The 25,553-nt window shown below is 32.9% G+C and overlaps 1 protein-coding gene across 1 annotated transcript; it reads left to right on the top strand.

Annotated features, from left to right (window-relative positions):
- The first annotated feature begins 18,794 nt into the window (after nt 1-18,794).
- LOC111402759 (vascular-related unknown protein 1-like) lies at nt 18,795-19,654 on the top strand. Its single transcript, XM_023031097.1, has 2 exons — nt 18,795-19,184; nt 19,278-19,654. The coding sequence occupies exons 1-2, from the start codon at nt 18,873-18,875 to the stop codon at nt 19,467-19,469; spliced, it is 504 nt and encodes a 167-aa protein (XP_022886865.1). The 5' UTR covers nt 18,795-18,872; the 3' UTR covers nt 19,470-19,654.
- The last annotated feature ends 5,899 nt before the right edge of the window (nt 19,655-25,553 follow it).

Below are 25,553 nucleotides of genomic sequence, written 5' to 3'. Positions count from 1 at the left end.
AAGCAACCATTTGAAATAATATTTTCTGATGTATGGACATCTCCTATTCTATCTCATGATGACTTCAAATATTATGTCATTTTTGTGGATCACTTCACCAAATACATATAGTTTTACACTCTAAAAACAAAATATGCAGTTCACGACATTTTTATTCGTTTTAAAGCCATTGTAGAAAATTATTTCAAACACAAAATTAAATCTCTCTATACAGACAATGGGGGAGAATATATGGGCCTTAAAGATTATCTTGCTCTCAATGGCATTTCTCATCTAACAACTCCACCTCACACGCCTGAACATAATGGATACTCAGAAAGACGACACCGTCACATTGTCGAAACTGGCCTCACATTGCTTACTCAAGCATCCCTTCCATTAAAATTCTGGTCACATGCATTTTCAGCTGCTGTCTATTTAATTAATAGGATGCCAACCTCTACTCTTCAACTTTCCTCTCCTTATGAATTAATTTTCAAGAGCCCATCTAACTACTCCAAATTGAAGATTTTTGGGTGTTTGTGCTATCCTTGGCAGCGACCATATTCGGCACACAAACTTGATCCACATTCCAAACCATGTGTTTCTCTTAGGTATTCATTATCTCAAAGTGCTTACTTGTGTCTTGAGCTGTCCACGTCAAAAATATTCATTTCTCGTCATGTTCGTTTTGTAGAGTCAATCTTTCCTTATACCTCTTTGCACAATCATCTACCTCGTCCTACTTTCACCACTATAGACACTTGGATCCCTTATCCTCTCACTATATCACTACATAACTCCTCATCGTTGGCTTCTACATCTCCAACCGAAGTGTGCACTCGAAGGCAGCCTCCATTTGAAGTCCCTTCACAACCAGCAGCATCTGACCAGCCACCATTATCTCCCATTCCTGATCAGACAGCACCACAGTCCGCACCATCACCTGATACTACCCACAATTCACCACCACCAACAGAAACACAACACATTTCTTGTCAACCTAATCAACATTCCATGACCACTCAAGCTAAAAATAACATTCGCAAGCCGATACAAAAGCTTAACCTCCACACTCACTTCCACTCTTCATCAAACTTTAAACCAACATCTGTGACCCAGGCCCTTAAAAATCATAACTGGCGTCAAGCTATGTCCGAAGAGTATGATGCTCTTGTTCGTAATGGGCATGGGAGTTGGTTCCCCTTGGTGATGTTTCTAATATTGTTGGTTGTAAATGGATTTTTCGCATTAAAAGAGACTCTACTAGCTCCAGGACAGGTTTAAAGCTCGATTAGTGGCGAAAGGATTTCACCAACAACTAGGAATTGATTATCATGAAACATTCAGTCCAATTGTTAAACCCACTACTGTAAGACTTGTTCTTAGCATTGCAATCAGTAATAGTTGGTCACTTCAGCAATTGGATATCAACAATGCCTTTCTTCAAGGCTGGCTTTTAGAAGATGTTTATATGGCACAACCCCCAGGCTTTATTGACTCTGATCATCCTACTTATGTGTGTAAACTTCGCAAAGCCATCTATGGCCTCAAACAGGCACCCCGGGCTTGGTACCATGAACTACGCCAATTTCTTGTTGCATTCGGGTTCAAAAACTCCCACTCAGATACTTTCCTATTTGTTTTCAACACTGGGCATCAAATTATGTATCTGCTGGTGTACGTAGATGATATTATTCTTACTGGCAACAACAGCGATCTGGTCTCTCAGTTTGTTGATTCTCTAGCTCAACAGTTTTCATTAAAGGATCTGGGTTTCCTTTCTTACTTTCTTGGGGTTGAAGTTGTTCCACATCGCCAAGGACTATTACTCTCTCAACGCCAGTATATTCTTAATTTATTGCACAAAACTCAAATGACAGATGTAAAATCAGTAAGCACACCACTACCATCTGGTTCTTCTCCTACTCTTGCTTCGGGTTCACCACTTTCTGATCCAACTGAGTATCGTGCAGCTATAGGGAAGCTTCAATATCTGTCACTCACTCGTCCGGATATATCTTTTGCAGTCAACAAGTTATCACAATTTATGCATGAACCATCTACTGAGCATTGGATTCTTATTAAGCGTTTATTACGATATTTATGTGGTACTTTGAATGAAGGTCTTCTTCTTCATCGTGAGTCCCCTCTTTCTCTTCATGCATTCTCTAATGCAGATTGGGGTGGACATAGAGATTATTACTCGTCAACTGGTGCTTATCTTGTTTACCTTGGTCGAAATCTTATCTCTTGGAGCTCTAAGAAACAAACCACAATTGCTCGTTCATCTACCGAGGCAGAATACCGGTCAGTCACTACCATGGCTGCAGAACTTAATTAGCTCTGTTCTCTTCTCGTAGAACTTGGTATCACTTTGCCTCATTCTCCTGTTGTATATTGTGATAATGTCAGTGCCACTCAGTTGTGCTCTAACCCTATATTTCACTCTCGAATGAAACATGTGGCTATTAATTATCACTTTATTCGAGAACAAGTTCAATATGGGGTTCTACGTGTGGCTCATGTGTCTTCTGCTGATCAGCTTGCAGATGCACTCACAAAATCGCTATCTCGACCTCACTTTCAATCAATTAAAGTCAAGATTGGCCTCACGTCTCGTGATCCATCTTGAGGGGGCATGACAACTGTAGTTATCTGTAATCTGAATTTTGTGTATTTATCTGTAATCTGAATTTAAATTCTGAGGTTATCTGGTTATGATCAGTATAAGTCCCTCCTTAGTTATAGGCATATAGTTGCTAATTCTGTTATTCTACAGTGTATATATACTTTAGAAATCAATGAAATAGTTGTGCATTTCCTTCTCCCGTTTTTACCATTCTATAGGCATTTGACATCCGTTCCCAAGCCTTAGATTCATAGGTTTGAGAAGGGGTAAATGGGTTGGGTCGGAAGCGGGGATGGCGATGGTGAGTCGTGAATATCCAGAGGGTCTATTTGGTTTGGTTTAGGGTATGGGAGGGAGATAACGAACAATTTGGCCTTTTGTTTTGATTTTGTTTTAATTATTTTAAGGGATAAATAGTAAACTTACCATTTTACCCTTTTTAAATTTGGTCAAAATTAATTTTTTTTGTCATCATTTCCATCCATTTAGACCTTTGCTGCATATTTTTGAAAGGTTGGGCACTTTATTTGATACAGATTGAAGGTTAGGGTAAAGTCTATAAAAATTGAAAAAGTTAGAGACCGTTGCTGCAATTTTCCCTGTCCGTATGGCTTGATTGATTTATTGTAAATTTTACTAGAAAATGTGGAACTAATTGGTGTGTGTGTGTGTGTGTGTAAGAGTTTGCACGTCTCAAATAAGTAGTCGACAATAGTTCCTTCGTAGGATTGAGCTTTTCATTTGGTTAAAAATAAAATAAAGGTTTTAAGTTTTTCTCTAATTTTTTTAACCCATTTGGAGATTGATTAGAAACACTGATTAGTGAATCAATAATGCTGGTTGTACATTGTCAGCTAACATTGTGGTTCCCAAGCAATGCATACGCACAGCCCATCCGGGTGAGGGCCAACATTTCTGAGAAGAACCGTACGTAGGGTTCTCTATTTTTCATTTTTATTAAACATAATTTCCCCCCTAGAAATTTCTAATAATTTATTTCCAATGCGTTTAATTTATTTATTAAAATTTTAAAATTTAACTATTCTTCGACTTGCGATCATTAAAATAAGAATTGTTTACTTAGATAGTCAGGGAACTAAATATGGTCATTCTTTTTCATTTTCTTTCAATTGAAAAATAGCAAATTTCCATTTTTTATTTATTTTTAAAAATATAAATTTCTATGTTTTTCATTTCTAAGCGAAGTGGCTTACACAAATCTTTTTTGTCGATAACCTCAAACCAATCAATCGAATCGCACGTACGGCTCTCCCATATCTATTTTTCTACAAATAATTGTTCAAAAATTTATTTCAAGAAAATATGGTGTCTCTATGACGTAAGGCAAACTTAACTTTGAAAATGACATTTCAAGATAGCCAGGATTATCTTCCATTATTTATATAATTCACAAGCCAAAGAATTGACTTTCCCAATAACTTTTCCAACTAAAAGTGTGTTGTCATTTCAAATAGCTTTTAGGCTTTCAAAATCTCTCACAAACTAACAATAATTTACACAAATTTATTTTCATGTTTTATAGCTACGAACATATATTATATTAGTAATGTTCTTGAAAATTACGAATTATTTATCACCATTTTAAGGGGAAAAATTGTGTAATTAATTATTTATCAATAATATTCCATTTGAAAACAAAATGCCGATGTCTTATCCATATATGATACTATAGTTTTTATAAAAAAAAAAGACCAAAATGGATGTAATTCTTCTACCAATTTTGACCAAAGAAACTAAGAAAAGAATTTTTTTTGAAAAAATGTTGAAAATTAACCCCTTTTTTTTGAAAAAAAAGGTTGAAAATTAATCCAACAAAAAGAATTCTTGGCTGCCTGGTTTCTTTATTAGAAGTAGATCAGCTTCTTCTGGTGAGAGACATGCATTGACGTATTATGTTAGTAGTTTTGCAATTTCTTTCAGAAAAACACAAGCTAATATTACTTAATAATTAGTTAAATATGTTCAAAATATCTTTTTCTTGGCAGCTTGATTTCTCAATGCAATCAGTTTCTCCTAGTGAAAGGAAAGCATTGGCTTATTCTCCAAGATATAATTTTGAGTTTGAGGAATTAGAAAAACTTGGTAAGCAGTTACATTAAATATTCAAACTCTATATATGCCTGCTTTAGGTTCCAAAGAAAATATTGGATTCTGTAGCACGTAATCTGACCACGATAGCAACAATTCCCACAAATGATTAAATAAAAACATCAAAACATTCCCACAAAACGAACAAACCATGGTAGGCCTGAAAAGGAAATACTACAAAAAACTACAAAATGAACAAACCATCGCCAACAATTCCCACAAAATGAAAAAACTACAAAAACACATTAATCATTAATGTAATGTGTTTTTGTTATTTTTTCATTACAAAAGCTGGACCAAATATCTTCATTTCCTCTCAAGCCTACAACTTCATAGAAATTTACTTATATACAGGCTTGAGCTTCAAGTTAGGTCCCAAGATAAACCTGTCAATAACAACATATTTCTTATCTGGAGGTGAAGGTGGAGTTGGATGCGGAGGTGCCGAAGGTTGTTGAACTGGTAGAAGATGTCGTCGCTCTCTCAAAGCATATACAAGAGATGAAATCAGGACAATAGAGATCATGAAGACCACCAAAATCAAATGGCCGTATTCCATTGTCAGCTAACGAAAAAAAAAATAACACATATCAGAAAGAAGAAGAAGAAGAAGAAGAAGAGAAACAACAAAAGGAAAAAAAAAACAAAAGAAACTTACCAAATCGAAAGGAGCCCTGCAGAGAAGAAACAAAGCTAAATGCTTCGTTTTAACCATTCTGATGTAAACATCTCCTTTTTACCAAAGCCTGACAATGATTTGACGTGCAAGAACCACATGTATGGTTCTCTTTTTTCCTTTTCTTAAAATTTTTATTTCAAAATGAAACTATTCTGGCTCACATTTTTGAATTCGAAGAAACAAAGCAATTGGACTGACTGTGGCATTTCGAACTATATGCTTGGACTCATTATGTTCTTAAAATATTTATTTCAAGACAAGTGTTGTAGCTCACATTTTTGGATTCGAAGAAAGAAAGCATTTGATTCCTATTAAATGTCTCCGTAACATTTTTCTATTTCCTAATCTATATATGACATCATATTTGAGTAAATTATCTTAAAACACCAAAAATATGTGATTTATGAGATGTCACAAAATAATACTATTAGCACACCAAAGATATGTAATATTTAACAAACTGCTATGTCAAAATGTTAGAAGAAGAAATGTTTTTTGGTTTGAAGCATGGAATTGGTTAAGTATTTCATTTGAACAAATTTATGATTAGAATAAATGGGTTTATGTCAATTACTTGTTCTTCCACTTGAATTGAAACGGGTTGTGTAATATATTTCAATGCTTTCGCTTGAGTTGAGAAGGGTTGTGCGCAATATTAGTTCGACTTTTCCTTCAAGGTAGAGATTGGGGATTCAGATAGAGGGAAATGAGTTTTAGGATTGTGAACGGATTTTGAGTGCAATTATTCATCGTAAGCAATCATAATGCTGAAGAAAAACTATACTACTTTAACTACAATGTAATGTCACTAGAAAAACTATATAATATTTAAAAGCTTTACATTTCAATTCTGAACGAAGCATGGCTGGTTGTCTTCTCTTTCTCTTCTGCTTTTCTGAAGAAACGCCGCATGTGAAGAAAATATCACCACCTCCACTGAGGCAAAGATAAAAATGGGGCAGCAAAGATTTCACTATCAACCATGAACAAAGCAAAGAACAACTAGCACTGGATTACTTTTTTAGTTATCGAGTGCAAATCCCAATAGGAACAAGTGAGGGAAAAGAAGGGAGTTGCAGGCATGGAGCTAGACCACAAACTATAGAAGGAAAATTTGAGTTAGGAAGAGATTTAAACAGCACTTCTTCAAATGTGCAGCAAAGGAGGAAAAATTAAACAAAGCTAACCTGAACAAACAAATAAGCCTCAAATGGAACAACTATGAAATCGACATACCTCAGTTCATTGATCTCTCATCCAGGATACAAGATGATTTTGTAGAAATTCTTTCAAACTCTTCTCCAAAAAGGAAAGCACAAAATGAAGTCAAAGTTGAAGCAAAAGGTATCGATAGCGAACCGTTAAAATCATAAAGCTACTATAGTAAGCTATCTTTTATGATAAGGCACGATTTAAACTTTCGTCCCTGTATCTTACCATCTGGATTTCTTCTCGTTTAATTTCTTTTGTCAATATAGGAAAGCACCTTCCACGATATATAACAGCTAGTATTATTAAAACAACCAAGCAAGTGTCAGCTTCTTGTCAATAAGTTGTCAAAATAATTAAGAAAGTGTATATGAATTTCAGCAGGGGTGCATTCATTTTTCTCTTTTTAACCAGACTAGTTAAGTGCTTCATTTTTCAGAAAACAACCAAGAAAGTGCCAGATTCTTGTCAGTAAGTTGTCAAAATAATTAAGAAAGGGTATATGAACTTCAGCAGGTGTGCATTCATTTTTCTCTTTTAAACCAGACTAGTTAAGTGTTTCGTTTTCCAGAAGAAAGTATGACCCGAACCTACAGTAACAAGGCTAGCCACAATGGCTCAAAGACGATCCGGCCTTTCTGGATGGAGATGAGACTTCATTTCAACCTTCACGAGCAAAACACCAGTACTAGAATTAGAAAAATATTACCAGCAAAGAACTACTTTTGAAAGGCTTCTCAGTCTTTTGTGGATTGTTGAAAATTACACTAATCAACTCACACTCAATCTAAAACCACATAGTACATTAAGGGAAAGCATGTGGGAAAATTTGTCAGTTGATAATAAACTACAATAAAACTGATGTAATTCAAATAAAATAATAAATACGGGCATGAGGCTAATAGGAAGAGATTTAAATAACACTTCTTCAAATGTGCAGCAAAGCACATTTAGCGGAAACAGAAGCTTAGATACCCAGCGCGCGCACACACACACATTACGCTAAATTCTTTTTTTAGATTGTCCCAAATCATAAAGATTGACGAAATTAGAACATATATATATATATATATATATATATATATGTTCAAAAAAAACAAGAGAGGTCAAAAAAAATTACGAGATAAAAGATGACTGCATAATTGCTATGTGAAATATTTCTTAATTTTGCAATGGAGCGTATCTCTTGTTAAGACGGCCCACTGTGATGATTTCATGAAGAATGGTGATGGAGCCTAATGTAAAGGAAGTAGCATCAGGATTTCCAAATGCCAATGATTTCTCTAATTGATAACTGTGAGATGGCATTAGAATTTTGATAATGGGTCGAATTAACAGTAGCAGGCACAGATAATAGGACCATCTTACAATCAATGGTGACTATAGGAATTAAAAAGAAAGAAGGAAAAAAGAGAGTGCAGTGAGACTAATTGAATTTGTGTTGATGATGTTCTTGCATATAACAGAGAATAGATTTCACCCCCACATGCCAAATGAAGCAGTTTTAAAGAGAGATAAATGGTTAAAGTGTATCATAAAATAAAATAAAAAAGAAGTGTTTAGCTTATAAATGTGTCATGAGCATATTTAAAATCTTGGATCTAGCTTAACATATATTATGTAAATGGTATAAATTGTCATCAATAGACATCAATCAAATAAAATAAAATAAAAAACTAGGCATATCATTGTAAGCTTACCGATTTGTTTTTCTCAAATATTTCTTGGGTGCCATTTCCATGTTGTACATCCTGCAAGTAACATGAAAGATAAAGATCTACTGATTGAGAATATAGTTATAAATGTGTCATAAGTATAATTACAATCTTGGATCTGGCTCAACATGTATCATGTAAATAGTATAAATTGTCATCAATAGATATCAATAAAATAAAATAAAAACTAGGCATATCGTTGTAAGCTTATCGATTTGTTTTTCTCAAACATTTCTAGGGTGTCATTTTCATGGTGTACATCCTGCAAGTAACATGGAAGATAAATATCTATTGATTGAGAATATAATGTGCACACACAATAGACAGTATACACAAAATATTTACAGTTTTCTCATAAAAATTTGACGAAGTGGTAGTAATCTTGGGAATTAATGTCATTACCCAATCAATAATTAAGACCTTAGCTCCTGCAACCTGAGGCGCACATGCAGCAATGGCAGCATTACTGTGAAAGCAGAAACTCATGGACTATTTTACACCAGCATGATGACCAAGAGGGCGAACGTGACTCGTTGATGGGAGAGTCCAGAAAGGAAAGCACAAAATGAAGTTAGAGTTGAAGCAAAAGATATCGATAGCGAACCGTTAAAATCATAAAGTTGCTAAAACACCCATACTAAAATTAGAAAAATATTATCAGCAAAGAACTACTTTTGAAAGGCTTATATGTCTTTTGCGGACTGTTGAAAATTACACTACTAAACTCACTCTCAATGTAAAATCACATAATACATTAAGGGGAAGCATGTGGGAAAATTTGTCAGTTGATAATAAACTATAATAATACTGATGTAATTCAAATAAAATAATAAATACGAACATGAGGCTAACAAAAAACAGATATTATAAATGAGTACATAAAATATCCAGACATATTAAATAAGAGGACAAAAAACAATGCTATAAAAGTTTTAAATTTGATATCTTCAATTGAATCTCCAATTGAACATTCAAAAAATATTCATTTTCATTCTGAACGACTTGATTGCTAGAGGAAGCAAACTCTGCAACAGCCTTCTCCCCATCATCTCTTGTTTTAAAAGCTCTGAAAGAGTTGTTTGGGAACCCGTCGACCTGTTTATTTGCTTCATACCAAGAACTGTACATTCTAGGCTTACAGCTAACAAAAATAGCATATACTTTCCCTCTCTACAAAAATTTTTGGTAAAAGATAATAAAGGTGAAGGCGAATAATATATAAATTAAAAAAAGAGAGAGAAATTACCGTGGGTGAAGGCCCACTAGTGCGAAATGCTCGTAAATCGTTCTTAGCGTCTTCCCTCTTGTCATAAGACTTGTGGCAATTATTAGGAAACCCTTCGACTTGGGTCTTCGCTTCCCCTCATGTGTTGTAGATCCCAGGTCGACGACCAATAAACACCACCCAGACAGTCATGACGCTTGAAGCAGCTGCAATTTGAGGGAGGCGGGATTAGGGTAGACTAATATAATCAAGTAGTAACATATTCATCAGTAAAACAGAAAAGAAAAAAAATAGAGAAATCGAAAAACATGCTTTGTTTCATATGGAAGAGATTTCTCGTTTGTGGTTGAAAAGGGGAGGCGTATGGAAGACTGAAATCTCAAAGCTGAAAACGAAAGCGAAAGTAGGGTTTTTTTGTTCAATAAAAGGGTTCTAACCCATTGAACTGGTAGCGAGTCATCGGTCTGACAAAAGTCCTGTGTGATGAATTGTTGACGTGATTTCTCTATTTTTCATTTTTCTTTATTTTAAAATGTTGTCAAGAACCGCAAGTACGGTTCTCTATTTTCCATTTTTCTTTATTTTAAAATATTTCGAGAACCGCACGTATGGTTCTCTCATGGAGAACTGCACGTAGGGTTGTCTTTTTTTCATTTTTTTTAAACACTTTTTTCCGCTGATAAATTTCTCCATTAGGATTCTCCTCTTTCCATTTTTTTTAACATATTTTTTCGCTGATAAATTTCTAATAATTCATTTCCAATGCAATATATTAAGTATTTATTAAAATTTTAACATTTAAGTATTTTTCGACGTGCGGTCATGAAAATACGAATTGTTTATTTAGATAGTCTGTGAACTCAATCAGTTGAATCGCACGTACGGTTAACCCATATTTATTTTTCCACAAATAAATGTCTAAAAATTTATTTCAAGAGAATATGATGTCTTGATGTACAGTAATGGTCATATTTTTATTCATTTTTATGGTTAAAGAATGGGTAACAGACGATGGTATTTATATTTGTAATTTTTCATTTTTGATTAAGTAAAATTAAAATTTTCGAAAATATCAAAGAGAACCGCACGTATGATTCTTCATTTTCCATTTTTCTTTATTTTAAAATATTCACAAGAACCGCACGTATGGTTCTTTCTTCATTTCTTTATTTTAAAAAAAAATGTACTGAGAACCGCACGTACAGTTCTCCATTTTTCATTTTTCTTTATTATAATCAAGTTCAGCAGTCCAGTCAGAAAGGGAAGCTTTTCCTTTGATCTTGGTTTGGTCATCTAACTTGCAAGCCCGTTGGGAACAGGTTTTGCCTTTCTCATCGGGCCTTGGCTTTAGGAGATTCTTTGTAAAACTGCACGTACGATTCTCTATTTTCTATTTTTCTTTATTTTAAAATGTTTCGAGAACTGCACGTATGGTTCTCTCATGTACGATTTTTTCCATTTTTTTAAAACACATTTTTCCACTGATAAATTTCTAATAATTCATTTCCAATGCAATATATTAAGTATTTATTAAAATTTTAACATTTAAGTAATTTTAGACTTGCGGTCATGGAAATAAGAATTGTTTATTTAGTTAGTCTGCGAACTCAATCAGTTGAATCGCACGTACGGTTAACCCATATTCATTTTTCGACAAATAAATGTCTAAAAATTTATTTCAAGAGAATATTGTCTCGATGTAACATATAACGGTTATATTTTTTTCATTTTTATAGTCAATGAATGGGAAACAGTGGTTATATATTTGTAATTTTCCATTTTTGATTAAGTAAAATTGAAATTTTCGAAAATATCAAAGAGAACCGCAAGTATGGTTCTCCATTTTCCATTTTTTTTATTTTAAAATACTCACCAGAATCGCACGTATGGTTCGTTCTTCATTTCTTTATTTTTTTAAAAATGTACTGAGAACCGCACGTACGATTCTTATTTTCCATTTTTCTTTAAAATGTTTCAAGAACCGCACGTAGGGTTCTCTATTTTCCATTTTTCTTTATTTTAAAATATTCAATAGAACCGCACGTAGAATTCTCTTTTTTCTTTTTTTTTTGAACACCTTTTTCTACTGATAAATTTCTCCATTAGGGTTCTCTTTTTTCCATTTTTTTAAATAGATTTTTCTGCTGATAAATTTTCAATAATTCATTTCCAATGCAATATATTAAGTATTTGTTAAAATTTTAACATTTAAGTATTTTTCGATTTGCAATCATGGAAATAAGAATTGTTTATTTAGATTGTCTGGGAACTCGATCAGTTGAATTGCACGTACGGTTAGCCCATATTAATTTTTCCAAAAATAAATGTTTAAAAATTTATTTCAAGAGAATATAATGTCTTGATGTAACATGTAACGATTATATTTTTTCATTTTTACGGTCAAAGAATGGGAAGCTAACGGTGGTTAAATATATTTGTAATTTTCCATTTTTGATTAAGTAAAATTGAAATTTTCAAAAATATCAACGAGAACCGCATGTATGGTTGTGCTCGAGATGTTTAATTCAAGGATTTTCAACAGAGGAAGCTGTGGCTTGGGCTCTTCGTGAGAGTCTCCTCATCAAGAAGAATGCAGGACTTAATTGTTTGCAACTCTTTTAGTTTCACATTTATTTTCTTTCCTTTTTTCAATAAGCTGCCCAACCAGGTATGTCCTCATGGATTGTTGGGTTGGACAATTGATACTGATGTGACTCGTTCATTATGACGAATCAATCCATAAACTAGTGCAAACTGAGCTGGTTAATTTGTCTCAATTGATAATCTTAGGCTTGGTTTGACACCATTAAAATTGGGAAATATATTCTCAACTTTTGCATGTAAATGATTGGGTTTTCATTCCAAAATGTTAATCTATTAGGGTAGAATAGTTCAATTCCTTATAAACTCATCGTCTATCCCATGCATTGGCGGAGGTGGTGCGGGGCTGTTCTGAGCTGCAGCCCAATGCTGCTCCCCGGCCCATATAAAAGCTTAAGAGAAAGAGGAAATTACATGGAACCAGGCATTCAAAAGTTCAAATTCAAAGTTCAGGGATGAAATTTATCTATGCAAACATCAGGTATTATATATAGTTAATTCAATCAATTCAATTAAAAATCTAATCATTTCCTCAATTAAATCCCGTCACTTCCTTTCTCACTCCACAATCTCTTCGTTCTCTCTATAACAAATCACCATAGGAGATCAGTCACCAACGACGTCTAAGCCATTGTGAGACTGGCGCCGCTGCAAAGAAGAGTGGCGGAGGCTGCAAGGGGTGCGACGGTGACCTCTGCCTAGGAACGTCGCTACTGCGCAAAGACGAGCAGGAAGAAGACGACGTCGGAGATACATCTTGCTCTGATTTTTCTGAGCCATAGCTCAAAGCAGCACCTGCAACTGCGCTCGCCGCAATGCCTCCAGGCACTGATTGGGTTAAAGAGGTGTTGTTTTGGGATGAAAGCTCTGTGAATGGCTTCGCTTCACAACGGGTTCAGATATGGTGTGGTGGTGTGGTGGTGCCGTGTTGGTGTGATTTTTCAACATGTTTTATTGCGTTTTTTAAATGGCGGTGGTAGGCTTGTGAATTCTTTGGTGGGGGTGGTGTAAATAGAGATAGAGTAAATGGTGATAATGGTAGTGTGCTATGGGTGGTACGATGGTGGTGTGTTGTGGGCGTGATGGTGTGGTGGTGTTATCGGCACAGTGGTGCTCATAATGGTGGTAGCAAGGGGTAGCGATGCTCATGTTGGTGAGGTAATGGTGGTTGTGGAGGCGGTGGTGTCGAACCATTGTTGTATTGTTGATGATGATGTCGGTAGTGATTATTGCGATGGCGGTGACGAGTGGGGGCATCTGTGACCGACAATAGGCATATGTGATCGACAATTAGGCATTTGTGACCAAAAATTAGATGTCTGTGACTAAAAAATAATTTGTGATCAATAAACTGTCACACATGTGACCCATAGATATAATGTGACTTGTAATTTGAATGACCGGTGACCTCGAAATAATATGTGATCTACAAAATTTTTAATTTGTGACCACGAAATAATTTTGTGATCAATTAATTTGACAATATGTGACCAATAAATAAATCTGTGACCTATAATTATGAATATGTGACCATTAATCGTGTAATTGTGACTTTATTATCTTCATTTAATAAATATTTTAATTAATTAAATATAAACCAGATTTTTTAATTTTAAAAGTATCTATCTGATTTTTTTATTTGTGGTAAACTTAACACCTGAGATGTGAACTCTTCCCTAAGAGAAAACTGTGTAATTTTGGTAGCCGGCCCATATAAAAACGTAAGAGAAATTGTAGAATTTTGGCAGCCTAGCACTCCCATCAGTCCAAATAAAAACCTAAGAATAAATTGTAGAATTTTAGGTCTAATATTATCACTAACCCAACTCTAATTTTTAGTTTGAATCTCAACCCAAGTCTAATGTTTAAAGACGCTACAATTATCAATTATTAATTATTCCTTTCATTTCATTCATGAAATGTGAATATTTTATTGTCAACTTAGATATTCTATTTAATACATGTTTAAGTAAAATTTAATTATAATTACTAAGTAAATTTTATTTTAGATAATTTATATTGATTAGATCTAAAAGTAAATTACTTATTTTAATAGTTAGAAACACTGCATATTTTTCTAAATTTAAAAGTAAGGGAAAATTACAGCCAAGGTACCAAACATTTCGTTTATTAATAAACTTTGCCCAAACTTTTAGTTTGTGCCACCGTGAGTAACAAACCTTTAAAAAATTCGCAGTTCAAGTCCAGATTGACGCTTTCCATTAGTTTGTCCCCAAAAACTATTAGTTGACCTTGAAAATTAAACAATCTAATAATTTTAACCATTTAAGGTAAGGGTAAAATTGTAACTTTATAATTTAATAGAAAAAAATTATTAAAAAAGGAAAATAAAAAATAAAAACCCATCTCCTCCTTCAATCTCTTCCAATTCCTTTACCCCAAAATCAAAACCACCTCTACCCAGTTGGCGGTTGCCGGCACCACCGCTGAGGCTTTTTCAGCTTTGAAGACAATTTCTCCTCAATAGCATACAAAACAAGTAGGATAAAGGCACTAGACGTGCCAAAAAATCTGCAAAAATTCCTACAAGTTGCAATGTCCCAATCACCAAGCTCTGAATAAATGCAGAAAATTGAAAAATAGTCTGTGTTGACCAAATTCAAATTCAAAAATTAATCAACTAGCACCTCTACATACACAATACATACATACATACCCTACAATCTAGAAAATCCCAAGAACACACACTAAAATAGGTTCATCGAAAACTCCAAGAACACCAAGAACACACAATAAAAGAGGTCCATCGAAAACACCAAGAACACAAGCATCTAAACCTTGGCTGGATGTCTCAAAGTAGAAGAGAAACAATCGAACACAAGAATCTTGAAACAAACCAAAACTTGAACTGGATAGAAAATTGGGCTGTCCCAAATCTGAAACTCACCAAAAACTGCTAGCTGAACCGAAATAAGCTAAAGCAGAAAATCTGTATACTATCAAAATGAAAACCCATCGATTTATTCATACTCATTTCCATCTTCTTCTTCATTGCCACTTTTGACCTCGGAGTAATTCCTTCCATGGCTGCAATATCACAGGAGGGTCCTTCTATTGTGGCTACTGATGTTGCAGAATTAGGCTTGCATACAACAATGAATGATATTGAAATGATGGAGATAAGATCAATTGGGGTTAGGGGATTGGGAGAGATTGAAGGAGGAGATGGGGTTTTTATTTTTTATTTTCCATTTTTTAATAAATTTTTTATATTAAAATTATAAAGTTACAATTTTACCCTTGCCTTAATTGGTTAAAATTATTAGATTGTTTAATTTTCGAGGTCAACTAACAGTTTTTGGGTCAAACTAATGGAAAGCGTCAATCTGAACTTGAACTGCGAATTTTTTAAAAGTTTGGTACTCACGGTGACACAAACTAAAGGGTTGGGCAAAGTCTGCTAATAAACGAAAGGTTTGGCACCTTGGTTGCAATTTTCCCTAAAAGTAAATAATTTGTTTTTATTTCTACATATGTTTTCATTTATTACTTATTCATACTCATAAGAAAAATTACTCATTTTAACCATAAAATAGATATTATGATCAAAATAAATAACTTATTACAGATTTGATATTGACAATAAAAAGAATATTTGTTAAAACTTATTTATTTATAAAGTAATCTATATATGAGTATATTCTAGAAACCAAGTAAAAAATAGACATGAATTAAATTAAATTTCTTTGGCCCTTGAAATTTTTAGTTGATCCTTTTTCTTTTTTAACTTTGGTTGAGATTCTTTACTCACTTTGAAATGTGGTGATATAGAAGATGAACACACCAAATAACATATTGAGACAGTAACATATGGATTATAGTGACATATAATTGAATGCGTGCTTCGATCAAACTTTCAATTGTTCAAAAAGGCTGGCCGTCAAAGTTCTTAAAAGAGTACTCATTAAGTAATTTTTTAAATTTTCATTGATGGATATATATTTTTGCTTATTTCTATCATGATTCGGTCAGTTTATATTTTATAACGTAAGCCTCAATTTTCTATTTGGTAAAAAAATACGAAGATTTAGTGGATAGATATGTAAGACATCTAATTTTTATTTTTTTTTTATTTCATTGAGTGTCGTATATTCTTTATCGTGAATGTCACGAGAATAACCTCCGAAACTCAGTTTTTTGGGGCGTAAGTTCATTCAAAATTTTTTAAATTTCAATCCATTCTAACATTATTTTCTAGCACTGTCCCTGATTCCCATGTTTAACCGATGCGAGACTTTGTTCGCATTCACCCAACAATCCTTTTCTTGAACAAAGTATCATATCACGTAGCCCTTTAAGCAATAATATCTCTCTTTCTTCCTCAAAGAAGCAAGAATTACGTGTCCAACTCTTCTACTACGTCAAGGAAACTTCCTTACAGGGGCACAGCCGCTTAAAAGCCAACCACAGATTTTTCTTTTTTATTTTTTATTTTCTCCCATCAAGATCCAACTTAGGGCTTACCACCTTTGTTTAACTACAATCGGGATTTACATCGTGCGTCCACATGGCTAAGCTTAGGGCCTAACTCTAATATCACTTGTAAGAAATTTGGGGTTCCACTCCAAAAGTTTAACCAATTAGGTAGAATAATCTAGTCTTTTATAAGTCCATCAAACTACCCCATATTTAACTAATATGGAACTTCGTCCTCACTAAACCTAACATTGCATATGTATCATGTGATTATTGGGTTTTTAACACTCAAATCAGCAAAGAACGTTAGTTTCAGTGACCAAATGAGATATGATAGATAAATATGTATTAAAATTGAAGTTTAGTGTCACGAATTGAAGATGAATGGCCTTATTGAGGTTACATTGAAAGTTGAATTACCTGCGGTGCATTGAACCCTAGGAAAATTCCTTTCTTTTAATAATTCTCTAACCAAAAAGGGCATAGGAACAAATATTATATGGTGAAACTTCGTGTGGGATAATAATTTGCTAACAACCAAGAGAAAAAAAAATTAAGAAAGTTGATAAATTCTGGTAATAAAAATAATTTAACTTCGTAGATATTGTGTATATGTGGTGTTCTTAAATGACATATCTTATAAATTTAGTAATTATGTAATTTTGATACATATTATGGTTAGAATATAAAAGGGGCAAAATGTATTTGGATTCTCGAACTTTTGAAGGTTATGATTACGGGGTTTGAGTTCCAAAACTTTAAAATGCCTGCGTCTCGAGTCCTTTTGTAATAGAAATCGTTAGTTTGACTTTTAAAAAACAAAATGTTAAATAAAATACGTATGTAATCTTAGCTTGATTTAAAACAAATTAATAAAGAAAAAGCAAAAGAGTAAAAATGATGTAAAAATAACAAATATAAAAAAAAGTCTAATCGTCATCTCTAGCTTGTTATATTGAACTACTTATATAACAATTTTTAATGCGAAACATGCACCGCAAATAAACGAGCACCCCGTTCATACAAAATTTCTTTGGCTTCATCGCTGATTGACATATGTCGTAGCATGTTGATACATAGTAGGATGATAACTTTCATGTTTAAACGAAGACTAGCTACTTGACTGCAACAAGAGTAAAAGCTCCAATATTATTAGTATGCTGACTGATATTGACACATTGGTTTTGATGGATATCTCAGCTGATTCGATAGACATATTAGCGGGATCCAAAAGGAGTGATATGCTTGCTCTTAAACTAGAATTTAATGATTTGATCGTTTCAAATTGAAGTTTAGTGTCTTCAATGCAATTCAAGCGAAAGTTCAATGACCTCTGGTGTAAGTAACCATTATATTTAAAAATTAGCGGGTAGGAATTCTTAACAAGTGGCGTGTTTGATACTTAATCAGTGTTAAATTAACCAATACAATGTTAGAAGATTTAATTTTTTTGTTTTGTTGCCTGACTACAACATCTGATCTTCCTTGAAAATGCTAGTTTGCAACCAAGTTGATTGGTCCCAACTTGCTTAAATTTTGTTTGTGAATAGATATGTCAATCAATTTTTAAATAGTAGAGAAAGTTAGTTCACTAGTTGACATCCCTAATTGAATTAGATTATACCCTTTTCTATTTTTTTTTATTTTTTATTTTTATCTTCTTTCAGATGCATTAATCATAAATTATTAATAAATTTCACTATTTCACACCCATAATTGAATTAGATTATACCCCCTTTTATTTTTGGGCCCTCTGGGCATAACCCAGTAGTGTAAAGGGTAGGAGTGAGGTTATCTCACGCCTTGCTGGCAGCCGCAGTATGGGAGTTCGATTTCTGAGACATAAAATTTGACTCATTGTAGGCGCAGTGTACAGGTAGCTCTTATTCCCTGGCCTGAGATACATCCCGCAATTTACCTTCCTTACAAAGTTTTAGAGGCGAGGTCTTGGAGGCCCTCAAAATTGAGGTTCAACCTTTAGATTATACCCCTTTTTTTCCTCCTTTTTCAGATGCAGTAAAAATAAATTATTAAAAACTAGTTGATGTAAGAGACTGCAAATGAAAATCCTATTTTTGCAGTTTTCTATTTGATAATTCCATGATTTAGACTTTGATGTGTTTCCTCAACTCCTTCTGGCCCCACAAAAAGATTCCACATTGTGAGCATTCTTTTTCACCTCATACAAACCCTTCCCCTTATAATCCACCTTCAACACTTTGCAAATCTCAATACCAATAATTATTGCTAACTATCTACTGATTTTATTTTCTTCCCCTCATATTTATGGAAGACCCCAAGAACTCATCTGCCAGCAAGCAAGTTTCTTTAAGAGAAACTGAAGAGAGTGGTTGGACAGCTTATTTGGATGATTTTGCATTCAGCCAAAACTCATATTCCGTGGATAGTTTTAGCAGCCCTTCTTTGATTTCTGATGCTGCATGGAATGGTCCTAATAATAATGATCAACCTATCGGGTTTTCTTCATTGGATGGCTCTAAATTTCCCAGGAGATTGAATTTCAAGAACACAAATAGTAAGAAACTTACTTGTGATGATTTGGAGGATACAGCTAGCTCTCCAGTCAACAGCCCTAAGGTATTCACATGAACTCAACAGTTAATATATATTATTTACTAAACATTTGCCATTTTTTTTTTCAACAGTCAATGATATAATTAATGTGAATAGGTTAGCAGTTTGAAGGCCAGGAACTTCAATTACAAAACATCAGAAGCAATCTCCAATAATTTCTCAATACATGGAACAGATGAGAGAAACGAAACGAATTTTGCTGGTGAAAGAAATAGTGAGTATACGGAGAAAAAGAAGAGGGGATTTTGCCTGGTGCCTGTGGCAGTGCTCATGAACCATCTTCGCTGAACAAACCCGAAAAAATTACTGATCATGATAAGTATATAATTTTACCGGTGAAAATCCACGGTTATCTAAGAATAGACTGTGTTTGTGCGAACAAACCTATGTACTCTCCGAATCATATTTTTGTATATACTCACTCATACCAATGAAAGAATTTACTGCAAATTATGAATTAATTACACGTTTTATTACTTTGATGAAAATTAAATTCAACCAACAATTGTGCTGAGGTTATGAATATAAGTAAATAATTTTATCCCCCAAGTCTCAGACATTTTAAATTTGTATGAGATTGGACGATAAAGTAACAGAATAAGCATAGGTTCTTGTTGAGTTAATTGTTCTAATGGTCACTGAACTTTGGTTCATGTTTTTGATTGACCACTAAAATTTAAAATGTTGAGTTTCAGTCATTGATTTTAGGTCAACGTTTTCAATTGTTCGCTGAATTTAAGTCCATGTCTTACATTGCTCACCGAAGTTTAAAATGTCGAGTTTTGACCACTAAATTTTGGAATATGTCGTACGTTACTCACTAGCATAATTGTTGAACTTTAAAAAATATCAAGTTTAAGTGAGTAATGTACAATATTTTTCAAAATTCAGTGAGTAATGTACAATATTATTCAAAGTTTGGTGAGTAATGTACAATATTTTCGAAATTTAGTGATCAAAACTCGACATTTTAAACTTCAATGAGCAATCGAAGACATTGACCTAAGTTCAATGACCAAAACCTGATATTTTAAATTTGAGTGACCAATCAAAGATATAGACGTAAGTTCAGTGACCATTGGAACAATTAACTCTTTCTTGTTTAAAGAAATGTTATGTTAAGGTTTTTAATGAAAAAGAATTCAACATAATATTTTAAGTAAATAATTATCTCTTGACAGTAACACAAGAAAATTCACTGAATGGTTGTTGGCTCTACCAGAAGAGTATTAAATCGGCAATATGTAACTATTTTTGATAGCGTAAACTATAAGATCACAAAATCGTTATATTTGACTTTGTCAGATAATGCTATATTGTTAGCTCATTGGTCCATCGATATGGTTCTAGCCAACAAAATTTGTTGTCACTACATGAATTCATTCTCCAATGGAAGACATTTCCTCTTGTTGTGATTATGAATTTACTTCATAAAGGAAAAAGGTTAAGAAAAAGATGGAAATTTTCTTTTCTTTTTGTTTGGCAATATGTCAAGCGTCAAGCAACGAAATTATTGCTTTTTAACTTATTTTTTTAAATACTAAAGATACCGGGAATGTATTACATACATATTGTTCACTGAATCAATTGACAAAAAGTCAATAGTTGGAATTCTTCAAATACTCACATTGAGGTATCGCCGATGGATATTCAGAATTTGGGTGGACACTCCTTAATTTAAAAAAACAAAAAAAAACAAAAAAAAGAGTGAAGTATTGTACATTTCTCTTAATTTTTTGTTACATTTCTCTCTTTCTCTTACGTCTTTTAACATTCCTTGGGAGCTCAGCTAAAATATTAAATTACAATAACTTATATATTAAATAGGGCTGTACAAAAAAATCACAATCGAATTGTACCAAACCGAACCCGAATCGAACGGTTTTTCTTAAATTAAATATTCGAACGGATATCTGAATTGAGAACTGATGGGTTTGGTTCAATTATCGATTCTAGATCAAGGACCGAATCTCGCTAATTTTTTAATTAATTTATTTTAAATAAGTCAAATTATTTATTATTTCTAAATAAATTTGCTAACTATTTAATTTAACTCAAACAAAAAAATATGATTTTTCTATGTCTAATTTTCAGTTCAAAGTCAACTTAATCAAATTGATCTAAATTTTATCCAAATTTGTTATTCTACTGTAGTAATATTTCTATCGTTTTGGGAGAAATTGAATTGAAGTTCGACAATGCCTCTCTAAATTATTGTGAACGCGCTATCTTCCTCTTCCTATGAGTATGTAAAGAGAGACGCAAAAGACACATAAGATTGGATTGCGTTATTTTGTAAGAATTAAGATTTAACATATCAGTAGTTGAATTAATGTAACTTTGTAAATATCAAAAAATTTAATCATAATACGGAACATTGGAACTGAATCGAATAGAACCAAATCCGAACGATTCCATAATTAAATTTGGACCTGATGGTTCTAGTTACTAAATAGCTGAAAATTTCGGGTCCAGTTTGATTCTCATTAGAACCAAATTGAATCGGATCATATCCAGCCTTAATATTAAATTTCATTGGGCCAATTGAAAAGTATTTCAAAGCTACTAACATCATCACTTGATGAAAAAAATTCTTTTATAAATGATAAATTAATTCCATCAAACAAAGTCAATGGTACGAATAAGAAATCTGAAAATAAGTGTTTAGGAGAATAACAATTTTTTTAAATTCATTAATTTTATAAATAATTTATGCTGTAACTATCTTTCAATTTATAAATAAAAGTATATGTCGATCAAACAGAAATCTAGCATCTACGATAACATGTATTTCACCATAATTCGATGAATTACAGCTCAAAATAAACATACACAAATATGTATAGCAATTCAAACAAAAGTTTATCGAACTCTTAATAGATAATTTCTTCAACAACTTAAATCGATTCTATTAAATTATGTAGAAGTGCTAAATCAAACCTTAAATGCCAATTCTTGTTTAATCTCCAAGCAACTGATTGATTGGTTGATATGAACATTAGTTTGTTGTAGTTCTTTAATTATATCTTATACCTTATCTTATCCAGACAGAGCAAAGATTAACCTCAACTTTTTTTATATTTTCTTTCTTTTTTTCTTAAATTGGTTAACGTTATCTGATATGAAATGTCGATCTCTGAGATTAACAATACATTTTGGATGGATTAGTTAAAGCATTCTAGAAAAAAGATGTTATTTATTTATCAATTAACGTGAATCAGTCTCTTTATTTTGATTATAAAACAAGTTTAGTTCATCAATCAAATAATTAATGATCTTTCATGATTTATTCTAGATGGTAGATAACATGTCTCATTCAACACTAAGCGTTAGCAATTTGATCTTACAATATTCTACACCAAATTGTTTGGTTAAAACTTATCTAGATTATATTGGACAGATAGAAAAATCAAGTATTTTTTCGAACCTAAAGGTTAATCTATTATGAGAAATAACTCTATTTCTTATAAACTCAATAACATCTCTATATAGATCAAGTAGATGTGAGATTTGTTCACACTCTCAACAATCAACCATACGAGTGCTAATGTGGCTTGCTCGAGCATGAGCTCTTTGTTCCCAAGTAGTTCTAACACAAACGTCCATAGTGTTTTTTACTTGACTCTAAATTAAGATCGGTAAAATATGTGGGACTCCTAATTCAACAACCTTTTAATGGCATATTTGCTTACTTTAAAGCTTTGCATCAAACTTGGACTACTTCACTACAACAAAGTTTATTTTTTATAAAAAAAAAGGTTGAACCCCAATCTTGAGGACCCCCACCGCCCCACCCCTAGAGCTTTGTGAGGGAGGTAAATCGCGGGAAATGCCCCAGCAGACCAGGGAACAAGAGCTGCCTGTACACTGCGCCTACAAGAAATCCAATTCTATGTCTCAGGAATCGAACCCCCACACTGCGACTGCCAGCAAGGCATGAGATAACCTCACTCATGTCTTTTGCACCACTGAACTATGCCCCAAAGGGCAAAGTTTATTTTTTATAGCTTGCATTGTATGCCGTAAATAATACTCTACGACATACAGCATTATGCCGTATAAAGCAATGTCGTAAAAAGTTGTTTATTTTTTACGATGTGCAATGTACGCCACTACACGCCGTACAAAGAACGTCTTTATTAATTTTAGGGCGTTCAAATGCACACCATAAAATGCATTTCACTTTTTATAGTGTGTTAGTTTGTACGCCGTATATTCACAGCATAATCTGCTTGTTGGTCCTCCTCTTCACTTCAACTTAGGCTTTTTACTTCGAAATAACTCGTTTGTTCTTGTTTTCCTTTACTTTTCTTGATTGTACTCAAAGAACAATAACAATCTAATCCGATTCATCAGCAAAAATCCTGGAAAGTGAGCGAAGACAAGTATAAAAGATACACATAAAAAAGAAAATCATTTCCTCATAATAAGTGGGTCAATTTTGCTCGTATCAATTCTTTTCTCATCTGCCATTCTTTTTACTATTTATCGTCAAATCTTTGACTAGTCATACTCCACAATTTCACTCAATTTGTCCCATCTACCATATTGTGTCCATAAGAAAATCAATTAGCTAGACTATGCCAGTATGCCCCCATTTTTTGAAATAAAAATGGGCGGAATAGTTTTTTTTTTTTTAAATAGTGATTGAAAAAGAAAAAAAAAATTTCAATTTACATGTAATATTATTTTATGAAAGATTGTGTAATTAAAAATATGAGAGAGAAAAATTGAGTGTAATGAAATTTAGCATTTGTTTGTTTTCCATTTTCCTCTACTTTTAGAAGAAAAAGAGCCGTTGTTGGGCTCCATCTGGCATGAAAAGTTTGACTTGCTTCTCACAATGTATTAGCTGTGATTGATTGATTGTGGCAATTTAGCTACAATTATGAAGATTATTTCCTTTATAAAATATTTTGTCTTAGAATAGCTTTATTTCCTTCCATAGCATATTCTACGTGTATTATATATACACTGATGTATCGCATGCCAAACCAATAAGAAATTACTTCATTCCATATGAAATTTAACACAATGTGTAGAGAGGTGAGCCCAACAGTTGAAAATTTCATTTTCATTTTTCAAAAAATGCCCCTCCAAGAGGCACTAATGTAATGAGATTCGAACGGGGACTATGTCTCACATCCAGGTCTTGTTAGAGCTTAACGATGTTTGCGACCCTTATTAAAGGATTGGCACGTGGATGTGAGATTTGGCATTTGTCCATTTACTCGGGTATCATATTAATCTCTAGAATCGAAAAAGTTCAGATTCTGGAGAGACAAAAAAATTATTTATTTATTTATTAATATTAATGCTTTTACATAATTATTCCTTCGAGGAATTAGGACCAATTCGAGGGTTTATTCACCTTTGTATTTAAATTCTCAATTTGTCATTGTCCATCTAAATGAAAAGCCACTAGTGATTAATTAAATAATTACATACATTCCATTCACTGTATGGAGGTGTGTTAGGTAGTAGCACATTTGTGTTGACTTGATATTACCAATCTGAGCCCGTGATAAAAAGCAAATTGAGGACTAATTCTCCTCTATTCAAATAAATATATGCAAACAAATCATGCATTAAACTAAACATTTGAAATAAATTAAATCTTGTGACCAAATCTTGTGTTTGATTCACTATTTTATAAAGAATATTGAAGAATCGAAGGTACAAAAAATCAATCTTCCGACGGCCCAAATGATTGGGACAAAGATAAAAATATTATTGACAATAATATACTTATTCTAGCATAAGAACAATTAGTTGTTGCTCCACAAACTAAACACATTTTAAAAATTCTTATATTATTCTTAACTCCTTAGTGGCTTAGTCCATAACTTTAATCGTAAATTGTGTGTTTTGAATATTGAACCAGATAAGATTTATCACATTATAGTACAATATATTTTTGAAGTAATGTTAAGTGTACATTGTGGGGTTGATATCTTTGTATACATTCCATTGGACTTCAAAAAGCATTGGACAAATTTTTATTTTTTTTTCCTTTCAAAACTATCCAATATCAAAAATGACGTAAAAAAAAAGTACATATAGCATGATTAATATTTTTAAAGAATTTATGCTAATAGTTTTCCCAAAAACATGTGTAAAAATAAGATGATGTAATCTTGGGACAAAATCATAGATACATTTGATGAGCTCAGCACGAAAAAATAAACTAAGATAAAGAATTTGATTATGATAAAATTTCTTACCTCATGATTGCTCTTAGAAGATGATGATAATGATAATATTGTAGATTGATATGGAGCTACTTGAGAGTACTGTAGCAATTGAAAGGCAAACTAAAGCGTATATGAAATTAGTGTTCGTTATGAACAATAATTTAATTTCTTTTATCAT

Source organism: Olea europaea, chromosome 10, assembly GCF_002742605.1.
Source record: "Olea europaea var. sylvestris chromosome 10, O_europaea_v1, whole genome shotgun sequence".
Lineage (NCBI taxonomy): Eukaryota > Viridiplantae > Streptophyta > Magnoliopsida > Lamiales > Oleaceae > Olea > Olea europaea.
The sequence above is the reverse complement of the archived record's forward strand: the minus strand, read 5'-3'. Positions and strand labels throughout refer to the sequence as shown.